At 34.8% G+C, this 12,392-nt stretch overlaps 1 protein-coding gene across 1 annotated transcript; it reads left to right on the top strand.

The window, feature by feature from the left end:
* The first annotated feature begins 577 nt into the window (after positions 1-577).
* PK3 (serine/threonine protein kinase 3) lies at positions 578-7,616 on the top strand. The gene is made up of 6 exons (XM_082909894.1): positions 578-1,002; positions 2,223-2,365; positions 3,074-3,217; positions 3,596-3,781; positions 5,942-6,066; positions 7,134-7,616. The coding sequence occupies exons 1-6, from the start codon at positions 789-791 to the stop codon at positions 7,360-7,362; spliced, it is 1,041 nt and encodes a 346-aa protein (XP_082766020.1). The 5' UTR covers positions 578-788; the 3' UTR covers positions 7,363-7,616.
* The last annotated feature ends 4,776 nt before the right edge of the window (positions 7,617-12,392 follow it).

The following is a 12,392-nucleotide window of genomic DNA, read 5'->3' as shown; positions in this document are numbered from 1 at the left end:
AGAGAGAGAATAGAGAATAGACCTATTCAATACCTATTTGTTCAATTAATTGCCACTAACTGTCCTTAGATTTAATACCTAATACACTTATGAACTTGAATTTACCAACAATTTTTCCATGAAAAATTTAGAATTCATTATTATAATGATCAAAATTTGGAAATTTCATTTTTTGGGTGATAATTTTCTTAAATAAATATTGTAAGACACTCGAGTTGAGAGAGTGCAAGCATGAAAAATCAGATTAGAAGAAGCAAGCACACTAACGAACTGAGCTATTTATGAATAAGTTCGGCTAAGTTTGTTAAGAGTTCGACTCGACTTGGCTCAACTCGTTTAATAAACGAACCAAGTTCGAAATCAAATATTAGAGTCGTTTAATAAACGAGTTGAGCTCGAACTCGAATAAATTCGACTCGTTTATCTTTACTTAAATTATATAATAAATATATTAAATAATATTAAAAAAAATCTCATCAAACCAAACTTAAATTTCATTAATATTAATAAATTGAATGAAATCGAGTTCAGCTCAAACTCAATTACTTATTTAACTGACTTCGTGCTCAATAAAAATAAACAAACAAATCGAGCTCCTTTACAGCCGTGTGGGCCTAATGTCCACTGTGAGATCCAAGATACAACTTTTAATCAAACGAAGCAAAAATATATTATTGTAATAAAAACTCTCGTTCTCACTCTTGAGGACCCATTGCGTAAGATCTGTTTCAATTTTTGCCCATAAAGAGAGAGAGAGAGAGCAGAACCACGGTGGTGGTGGTGCGAAGATGGGATGCTCGTTTTCAGGGCTGAACGCTCTCTACGACGCCGTGAATGGTGGCGGAGATGTGTGGATCAATGAGAACCGTTTCAGGATCTTGAGGCAGCTCGGCGAAGGTGGTTTCGCCTATGTCTTCCTCGTCAAGGAGGTCCTCACTGAGTCCGCCGCGGCTTCCGGTGATGGCATCGCCAAGAAACTCAAGGACCCTTCTCGCGTCTCTGGTTCGTTCCTTTCCTATTGCTCTTTTCATCGGTCAATTCTGAATTTGAATTTGTAATTTGATTAGAATTGCGCATCAACAATGCCACTCTACATGAATTTTTGAGTTTTGACCTTAATTTCTGGTGTAATGTGTTTGTTTTTTGGTCTAGATTTAATAATTCGTGTAAATTTGGATTTGTGGGAGGTGGGTCGGTTTCATTTGTTTCTGGATTTGATGGGCTGTTTGTGTTTATAATGAAGAGAATTGGCTTGTTTTGATATGTGGGTGGTGTGTTTATTGCTCTTTTGATCGGTCAATTCTGAATTTGAATTGGTAATTTGATTAGATTTGAGCATCAACAATGTCACTCTACATGGATTTTTGAGTTTTGACCTTAATTCGTGGTGTAATGTGTTTGTTTTTTGGTTTTGATTTAATAATTTGTGTAAATTTGGATTTGTGGGATGTGGGTCCGTTTCATTTCTCTCTGGATTTAGTGGGTTGTTTGCGTTTATAATGAAGAGAATTGGGTTGTTTTGATACGTGGGTGGTGTGTTTATTGCTCTTTTGATTGGTCAATTCTGAATTTGAATTGGTAATTTGGTTAGATTTGAGCATCAACAATGCCACTCTACATGGATTTTTGAGGTTTGACCTTAATTGGTGGTGTAATGTGTTTGCTTTTTTGGTTTAGATTTAATAATTTGTGTATATTTGGATTTGTGGGAGGTGGGTCTGTTTCATTTGTCTCTGGATTTAATGTGTTGTTCGTGTTTGTAATGAAAATGTTGGACCGGTCCATATTTGAGAATTGGGTTGTTTTGATGTGTGATTGGCGTGTTTATTGCTCTTTTGATTGGTCAATTCTGATTTTGAATTGGTTATGTGATTAGGTTTGAGCATCAAAAATGTCACTCTACATGAATTTTGACCTCAATTGGGGGTGTAATGTGTTTGTTTTTTTGTTTAGATTTAGTAATTGTGTAAATTTCGATTTGTTGGATGTGTGTCTCTTTCATTCCTGTCTCGATTTAATGGGTTGTTTGTGTTTAGAATAAAGAGAATTTAGTTGTTTTGATAAGTGGTTGGTGTGTTTATTGCCTCTTTCGTAGATCTGCAATGTGACAATGGTTTTGTTTCAATGATGCATTTGTTTTTAGTTTGGGACTCTATAATGGTTGAAAGAAAGAGGAAAAAAGGGTATACTTGTTTTTTTATTTGGATTGGTTTGATATGCAGACGATGGAACTTATGCGATGAAGAAAGTTCTCATTCAAAATACTGAGCAGTTAGAGTTGGTGAGGGAGGAGATCCGTGTTTCGTCGTTATTTAGCCATCCCAATCTGCTTCCTCTTCTTGATCATGCTATAATTTCAGTTAAGGTAATCTTTATACTGATCTACATATGTTACTCCTAATTACAAATATGCAAAGATATCATTTATCCACACCAAAAATAAATAAATAAATAAATTGCAAAGATATTGGGCATGAGAACGTTAATTCAAGGAGATTTTGATATTTTGGGCATTTACAACTCCTCTTAAAGCTAAGTTTTAAAAGTTTACTTTTTGACTCTTACTAGACTCCAATATGAAACACTACATACTTGATGACAAAATGTCATAAATTAATGAATATGCTCATGCAGTTTTACATGAAATTAGATCGAAGAACACATTGCATTGTTTCTAGACATATTCAATCTTTAGCACTTGGACACTTGGGCCTCTACACCAAACTTAAACACCTAGCTCGCATTTTTTCTACGAAATTGCCATCACACTAAATCCTAAATCCCGTAATAGAAATATTTTGTAGCAAGGTGTACTAATCTTGTGGCTAATATAAATACCAATTGGTGCAATTATGTGTTAAATCTACGAATAGATGGTGTTAATCATCTCAAATATAAAAACATGAAATATGAAGTTTGTGAAAAGTCTGGGTGGCTTTTAACCAATAATGCATGAAATTGTGACCACGTCGAACTTTTTGTATTGCTTACTTTGTTTGGCTGTTTTTTTTTTTTTTTTTCCTTCTTAACAAATTGGTTATTTATAAAAAAAAGATTCTCTTTTATTGGCTAGCCTACACAAGAAGGATCTTGGAAGCATGAAGCATACTTGTTGTTCCCAGTTCATTTGGATGGAACATTACTGGACAATGCTAAAGCTATGAACGCTAAGAAGGAGTTCTTTTCTACTTCAGATGTTCTTCATATATTTCAGCAGGTGAATAAAAATCGTTATATCTATTGAAGTTGTGGACTAATTTCCCCTTCTGCATATATTTTCAGAAGCATTTCGTGTCATCTTTTCATGAAATCTGTCTTCTCGTCCGAAGAAGAATGTTTTGCATCCTACTGTCTTGTGGAGATATGTTTTTGCTGTACTGATTTTACGATGTAGTGTAACATATCTTCTTATTTTTTAGCTTAGCTATTGTTGGCTTTTCCATTTACTCAGTCCCTCCTTAAAGCAGATTTCTTTCTGAAACATGAACAAATTGGTTCGGTTCACACTTTCAATATTCTTTAGAATTAGGCTGCAGAGTATTTGTGCAAACCATGAGCCTTTAATATTAGCTATTGTATGCTTTTGCATTTTCAGCTTTGTGCTGGACTCAAGCATATGCACAATTTTGATCCTCCATATGCACATAATGATGTCAAACCTGGCAATGTCCTTATAACACATAGAAAGGGACAACCACCTCTTGCAATATTGATGGATTTTGGAAGTTCTCGTCCTGCAAGAAAGCAAATTCGCTCTCGTTCAGAAGCACTACAATTGCAAGTAATTTGTTAACTTTTCTCCTTTTTGGCATGTGCTATTAGCTCTTCTTCATGTTGGTAATTTGTCCCTAATTTTTATTTTTATAATTATGTCTTTCTCCAATTTTTTGGTTTTTATGTTAATTCTTTGGCATTTATAATTATTAACTGTCTCAACATGGGCCCAATTGAGGCAAGCCTGCGCATCAATAGGCTTATGAACTTATTTTTGTTGAACATCGGAGCTTAACTGGGATCATGTTTGTCTGGTGCTCTGCTGGCAATGCTAATGAAGGTTTGACTTCAGCAGCTTTGGCACTGGTTAACTCTGCTGATTAGTTGATCAATTCTAGTACCAGTTACATAACAGAAATACACCCACACACAGTGTGTGGGTGTCAAGCATTATATATGAAATAAGGATGTTGAGGTGGATGATTAGCTATTACAGGAAGTCGTAGAATTACAAACTAAAGTATTTACTAAAAGTCTGAGGTGGCACTGATGATGAGATGAGGGAAGCTTCCATGAGTTTGGCCTTGTGCAACAAAGACCAATGAGTGCCAGTAAAAAGGAGTGAATTTGGTGCAAGTTTAAGATGCTATCAAGACCAGGAAAATTCCAAAAAATCAAGTGAAGATGGTAAGAAATGATTTGATGACTCATTATCCAATGAGAAATCATGGTTCTAGATGAGGCTGAAAGTAAAATTGGAGTTGTGACTATTTGTGTGTGTGAGTGTGTGTGTGAGAGAGAGAGAGAGAGAGAGATCTTTGTGACAAAGGTTTATGTAATTGCATTTAAAACTTTTTGCACTTCACTTTAATGACAATATTTGAAACGTTTATGGTTTACTGTTAGAGGTATGAACTAATGGTATCGCATCTTTATATATAGACATAAAAGGTGAATGATAATTTTCTTTAACTGCTCTCATCCAATTGAATTATGTGGGTTAGTTAAGCAACATACCATGTGAGTACTTATCAATAAGAAGAATTAATGAAACTAAACTTGTGGTGGAATTTTAAAAATTATGCCCATGAAGATTGTTGCAGTTGCTGTTTTACACCTTGGTGACATTGCCATGAAACTTGCTACAGTAATGTCTTGCTGTGTTCATGAGCTTGACTAAGAAGGTTTGGGACTGCTCAAGTTTAGCTCATTTGACTTGCCACCTTGAAATCCGGGCTTGATTTACTTGACTAATACAGCTTAGCATGAGCTGGTATTTGGTAGCGTAGTTCGTTTATCTATCCTAATATGGTTTTGAATTTCACAGTTTTTTTTTTTGATCAGCAATTTTGAATTTCACAGTTACTGTCTTAGTGATGGGCCAGCATAATAATTGATCAATGAACAAAATTTTAAAAAATGATAACTAAGCTCTCTGTCTTCTACTGTTTTAATTTGTTTGCTTGAGTTGTGACTGCATATTGATGAAGAACACATCACAAACTTACAGGATAGGATCAGGCAACAAAGACTACATAACTTGGTTTTACTGAGGGCAATAAATACCAGCCACAGAATAGTTTAGAAAAACAGAAATAAGCTTTATATGAATCAAGGAGTTATGGAGAAATTTATCAGCACCATAACAGTATGCATGAGAAGAGGTACCATATTTGGTATCCTTCTTATTAGTAAAGCACTAAGGCGCTTTAGAAAGATTGCTTGTTAGCTAGGCTGTTTTCAATAAGGCTTGTGATTCGTATTTCAACTAGGAGGCTGATGGGGCCTGCCTTGGGCTTGAAAGTAGGTGTTATGCTAAAAATAGTGATAGTGCAGGTCCTTGTCATGTTTAGACTTTGGTTGCTTCCATGATAACAGAAAGGGGAGTGGTGAGGAGGGCCCCTTTACACTTTCTTTTGGAAAACACATTAATGTCAAATTGTCAATAGATGCCCCATCCAGCTTGGCCGGTCTAGGGAAAAGGAAGAAATCATGTTAGATTATTTTCTGTGTCATATCAAATACATAATGCAATTTTATCAAACTTGGTTCCATGTTTTTTCTTTCGAAAAGTCCTTAATTCTTTGTTGCATGCTGTGAAGCTTTTTTGTGCTATTAGCTTTTCTTTGGACACTGCTTTTTTGTTTTTGTCTAACCTGAACAGTAGTAGAGGGTTTTGATTTCCTAATATGTTGATAAACTGGTTTTCTGGATGTTTATTATGTAGGAATGGGCATCTGAGCACTGTTCGGCACCTTTCCGAGCTCCTGAATTGTGGGATTGCCCAAGCCATGCAGATATTGATGAAAGAACTGATATCTGGTCATTAGGATGCACTTTGTTTGCAATAATGTAAGCCTCTACTTTCTGCCTTTTGCAGTAAATCATCTCCTTATATTCTCTCTTTCAATAACCTTTAGATGAACTGCGTCCTTCACCCTTTCCTTCTTTCTATTCTTCTTTGATTTTGGTGATTGATTTTCTCCGCATGCCCTCAGAACAAGTATAGCTTATATTTCCAATTTTCTTTACTCGTAAAATCTGATAAGTTTTAGTATTGGAGTTCTTGCTAGAGTTTGGGTGACAGCAGATAGAGTAGTAGACAAAGTGGCAATGGAAAGGGTTGTGATAAGATATGTGGTGGCCAATAGGTGGTATTGTGATGGATAGAGTGGTGGGGGAGCAAAATATTGCAAGGGATTTGTGGGGTTGTATTTGCTGTAGATGGTGGTGATGGATGTTCTTGCCATTGTGGATGTACAGGTAGTTATGATGAAGGTAATGGGTTGTGGCAGTTGCTCATGGTTAGCTAAGGTAGTGATGGCAGTAGATTCTTTTTCTCAAGTGATGATAGTAGACTTACTGTGAGCTGAGTAGAGGATTGGCTGTATATAGTCTGAGGGAATGATTACAATATGTGAACTTAACCACGATTTGGATGGGGTGATTTGGTGAGAAATGATAAGAAATAAATTCTTTCTCATGTTTGGTTTATAGATTAGGTGAGAAACAAAACTCTTATTTTGCCCATTTCATTTCTCAAACTCTTATTTTGCCCATTTCATTTCTCATCAAAGTGGTGAGATTTGGTTAGAGACAGGTTCATTGGTTATTAAATATTTATATTACTGAAATTGCCTCTTAAGATACCGAGGATGAAAAAGCAATCCCACCCATATCTCACTTGTTTTTCTTTCTTACCTATCCAAACATGATAATTGAGAAAAACACAAATCATTTTATTCTTTTCTCACCAAGATGAGAGATTATAATTTCTTCTTCTATTTTCTCGCCCTATGATCCAAAGGGAATGTTAGAGAGAGAGAGAGAGAGAGAGCTGTGCAAGATTTGTACGAGTAATGGATAAGATGTTGACAAGGGTATTTTTTTTTTTTTTTTTTTGTTCTCTCAACTTATAGGTATGGTGCATCTCCATTTGAGTACGCACTTGGGGAGTCTGGAGGAAGCCTACAATTAGCCATTGTAAATGCACAAGTAAAGTGGCCGACATCTGGGCCTAAACCTCCATACCCGGAAGCTCTTCACCAGTTTGTGAATTGGATGCTCCAGCCCCAAGCCACTGTCCGACCACGCATTGACGATATCGTCTATCATGTTGACAAGTTGATCTCAAAGTTCTCTCATTAGAAGAAACGTGGACACAATAGAAATGTTGGTGTACCCGTTGACATTTCAGCCAAGCCCGTTGGGTACTGAATGGTAGTTACCAATGCAGTTTCTTCAGTTTATTGTGAAAATGTGGTAAGAAAATCAAATGGCAATTTTTCTTGTTATCGGTGAAACAGATTTTTTTGGAGTACTTTTGTAATTTAAAGTTGTTACTCATCTCCCATCTATTTCTTATATATATATATATGGCAAGGTGGCAATAATTTATCAAATCCACCTTAATTAATTTGATTGCTAAATTTACTTGTAGTGAATTGTTTTTTTTTTTTTTTTTTGCATGGATTTTCTAAAGCAAGTATATTTTGAGAGGTCTTGTCACATTCACTTTTTTACATATTTGTGAGTGCTAATGATTGTGGGATGTATATATGGACATGATTGTTGACGTAATCAGATTTTGGCACTCAGACATAGGATGTGCGCGATGCGGATGGTTTGTAAGTAAAATTATAAATTGAATGATGGATTGGCAAATCGCGATTTGGGCGATTTTGGACGGATTAATGGATTGAAGAATATTTTAATTAATCGTCAAATATTTACATAATATATAACATTAATTTATATAATATTTTTTATATATAACACAAATTAATTTTACATAATATATTTCATATATATAATTATTAATTTGTAACAAATTTTATATTTAAAATTTTTCTCACGTTCATTTTTATTTTGATATGTCATTGGAGGTTAAAAATATATATATATATATATATATATATATATGTATATTAATTATAACGGAGCAAAGTAGTTTGAAAAGCAGATTATAAATTTTAAAATTCAATTTGCGGTTAACGGATAGAACAGTACGAATTGATACGGATTGGTGCAATTTTAACGGATTGAGAGATATTTTGCACAACTTTACTTAGACTTCATGTTATGCTCTGAACTCATAGAGAACTTGAGCATGTCGGATTCTCCAATTTTGATTATGTGGATAGTTGATTTTGTAAGATGCTCAGATTATGTTTGGTTTATAAATTTGGAAAAAGAGTTGAAAATGGAAAGAAAAAAATGTGTGTAAAATATAATTTTATTTTATTTATATTTTATTCATTTTTTCTTTTTTTCTTTTCAGATCATAAAGCAAAGGCAGCGTTATATTCATGAAAAAATAGATTGATTTGATAATTATAATTTTTTTTTCATTTTACCACATTTGTTTTTGAAAAAATAAATGAGTATGTTTTGAAAATAGATCATCAATTATATTTTGGGAGACAAACATGATGAAAAAGTTTTGAATATCAGGTCGAATTAATATTTTTTCATGGTTGATATACATGGAAGATTTTATAAAATAAATAGTTCGAATTATCGAAATGAGATCTATGATGTATCTTATAAGTCTTTCAAATTTTCTCAAATTCAGAGCTCAACTCTTCTTTTATATTCAAATACTAATATTTAACATTAAAAGGTCTTTTTATTTGACATTCATTTTCCATACGATTCTAGTAATTTGATGTGATTTACTGCTTTTATTAGGAACCATTAGACAATTGTTTTCTTCGTTTTCTTAAGCCATTTGATAATAATTTATTTATTTATTATTTTCCCTTCTGTTTAATCTTTTTAGAATGTGTTTTATTCACTTTTTATTATTGAGTCCCATGAACATTATGATTTTTAATGTGAGGGATGCTATATACTATACCACCAATATTGAAACTTTTCACGTCTTATATATATGTTCTTATAATTTATATATATATATATATTTAAAATTAGTTGGGTTTAGTAAATACACACGAAATTTTAATTACATAAATACACATGAGAGGTAAAATCAAATAGTGAAGCAAATCCAGTAATAAAACTCTTTTTATTTTGGTGAGCCTTGGGACAATTTTAAATTAATTAAAAAAAAAAAGAATTGCTATGCAATACTAGATTTATTTTAGTTTTGATATGTATTCATATAATAAAAGTTATATATATATATATATATATATCCAAAAAAAAAAAAATGTTATATATATATAAGACTATAAAATCGTGAAGCTTATTATAAGAAATCACATAAAAGGTCGTGTTTAGGTGAAAAATTCTATTATGTATAACAACTTTTTTTAATAGGTATGTGTATAAGGTGGACTTTTGTTTTAAAACTTGGATAGATTAATTTTTATTTATTTATTGCAGGGCCTTTAAATAATATATATATATATATATTATGGGACCTTTTAAAAGATATCAAAATAAAAACCTAAGACTTCAAAATTGTATTTTCTTTCTTTGTATGCATTTGTGTAGCTATCAACGTATTCCATACATATAGAAATCGACAAGTCTATGATATCAAAAAAATTCTTAAAAATTTATCCAGAATGATAAATCAATGGAATATATTTGAAGTTATTGTTGTGAGATCACTACTTGAGTGAATCTTGGTCATATATTTAAAATTATGAGTATTTTTTTAAATTTTTTCTTCTTCTAAATTTATAATATTGCTGTTTAAAAATTTCAGTAGGGAAATGTTCAATTCTGTATGTATGGGTGATTTTCCGACCACACTGCCCGCTTAGTAACCAGCTGGAGGGCACTGGCAGAATAGATGGCACCTGACTGACCTGTAACAGAAATATAAGAATCCCGCGATGGTTTCGACCACCCGGGGGCACTCTGACGATCAAGTCAGTATATCTCTCAAAGATAAATCAAGTATTAAACTCACAAGCTTGAGTATCAAAAACATACCTTAGACCTATGGGGGTGCCTCTCTTTTATAGCCAATACAATCCTAGTCCCAATAGGAGCCTGGCCCTAATGGACTTAGGATTACTGCTAATCTGGAACTCCCAGTGGGATCAGGATAAACTCTCTAAGAGTCTTATCTTTACCCAAACTGAAGTCTTCTCTCAATCTAGGACTCTTGTCCATATCCAAGTTGAGTTCCCTCTTCATTCTAGGACTCTTGTCTCTTATCCGCTTATCTCGGATTCCGATATCTTCGGAGGCAACCTCGGCCTAGCCGAGATGACCTCAGCACAACGACCAAGACACGTGGCACCTCGGCTGACACGTCGGCGTCACCTTGCCGCGTGTTGGTACTCAGAAAATATATCCCCACAACTGCCCCCTAGGTTCTATTACCTCGGCATTCTGAGGTGATGGAACCTACACTGTTCGTTCATCTGTGCCCTTCTGTCCGAGATCAAACTTGCCGTCTTCAAAGTTCCCTGGACTTTACTGTCCACTGGTGTCAAGAATCAAGTTTCATGTTTTCCAAACTGCTTGAAATCGTACCTCCTAGCCGAGGTTCTGGTTCCATTAATTCGTAAACTCCAAGAGCTTCGCAACTGTTCCACTCACACTCTCTGGTGAGTTCCCGATTTCCAGTCATCTATTTGACTCCAGCGATTTTCATATCAGCGTTCATTTCACTTTGTAGGTTCATAAACTCTTTACTTGCTATTAAGCTCAATCTTTCATAACTCTTCTGATTTACTTTGAATCTGTTTATTTGCCCTTTGTTGTCTTCTATTTTTGTCTGTTTTCAAGTCTTGAATTGTTTAAATGCCTGGCACTGTTCTTGTCATATCCGCTTTCTGTTGCTAGCATCATGTCTGGGTCATTACTTTCTTGTTCTTTACATACTTACTTAGTGCCTGTGCACTTGGCTTTATTCTTGAACTTTGTCGTCTTGTTGACTATTTTTCTCTTTTTTTCATTTAATCCTCTGGTTTTTTTTTTTTTCCTTTCTAGCTCTTTTGCTTAAATCCGTCATTGTTCCAAGCTTTCAAGCTCTGCAATTGTTTTCGTTCCTCTCCTCCGGTGAAGCTTACGTTATTCTGTCATTTTCGCATCCGTCGTCAGACTTCGGCAATTCTCATTCCGGCTTCCCTCTTTCTAGTAAGCCACTTTTCCTCCTGATTTTATTTCTTGTTGCTTTCCAAGAAGCTCTGCTTCATTGTTAATCACCATTGTTGTTTTACCTGTTGTTTCCATATCATCTTCTTGAATATACACTGTTCACACATCTGTTGATTTCTGCCATTGTTCTTGCCTTGACATACTTGTGCAATCTTTTTGTCTTGATTTCCTGATAGCTTCATCATCATTCTTGATTACGGATTACATTCTTGTTTCTGTTTTCTGTGTCTTTTTCCAGATTCTTGCTTTCAATCTTTGCCTTCAAACTCCGAGGTGCCAATCGCCGAGAAGAGCCTTGATCAAACTCTTCAGGAGATTGAGGCTGAGCTCGAGGACGAGAAGGCTGCTGAGAAGTCTTCCCAACTGTCTTTTATATCTTGCCATTGATGCCGAGTAGTTTTGTTTTCAATTCTCTTTCTTCTTCTTCGGCTAAGCTTGAGCCGAGAAGAAAGAAGCGCTCTTCGTCACCCTCCTGGACGAGGATTTTCTTCAGTGTCTCTTCACTCATTTCGGTTGGCTCCTTGCCGACATCATCTAGGACCTCTATGTCCTCGTCTTCAATCTCTGCCTTCCCTGGTTCCCGAATGTTTGCAGGTAGTTTTCATTGCTGCCATGGAGCAATTCTTTGCCTGCAGTTGGTCTCCTCTGACTTCTTCAATCCCATGTTCTGTGGGGAACCGCAATAGTTGATGCAACGTTGAGGGAACTGCCCCCATTGCATGCAACTATGGCCTTCCCAAGATGATGTTGTAAGGTGAAGGCGTGTCAATCACGACGAATTCTGGTTTGATCTTCTTCTAACTGCTCTTGCCTGATTCTATACTTAGAATATTTTGTATGCCTTTCATACTTTGCCTCCTTTGTGCAATCTTCTCGGGGTTACATACCTCAGGTATAATAGCTACAAAACTTTTACTTCAGCAAGATACTGACCTGCAAACTTTTCATAAATTCTAACAAGTGTGAAACATATACTACTCAATGTTAACTTTGCAAACTTTTTCTCAAGTTTCAATAAGTGTTTAAACGGTGATCTTGGTCTAGCCTACTTGTAAATTGCTACAAATTTCAACAAGGATTAACATATACTGTAACAG

This window comes from Camellia sinensis, chromosome 15 (genome assembly GCF_055761805.1).
Source record: "Camellia sinensis isolate YWXY chromosome 15, ASM5576180v1, whole genome shotgun sequence".
NCBI classification, from domain to species: domain Eukaryota; kingdom Viridiplantae; phylum Streptophyta; class Magnoliopsida; order Ericales; family Theaceae; genus Camellia; species Camellia sinensis.
This window is presented reverse-complemented; position numbering and strand designations above follow the sequence as displayed.

Bases quoted from the DNA above. Each gene is read 5' to 3' on its own strand.
- PK3 (XM_082909894.1), top strand. From the start codon at position 789: ATGGGATGCTCGTTTTCAGGGCTGAACGCTCTCTACGACGCCGTGAAT. The intron at 1,003-2,222 runs GTTCGTTCCTTT...TTTGATATGCAG, and splicing joins GGACCCTTCTCGCGTCTCTG to ACGATGGAACTTATGCGATG. The intron at 2,366-3,073 runs GTAATCTTTATA...TTTATTGGCTAG, and splicing joins ATGCTATAATTTCAGTTAAG to CCTACACAAGAAGGATCTTG.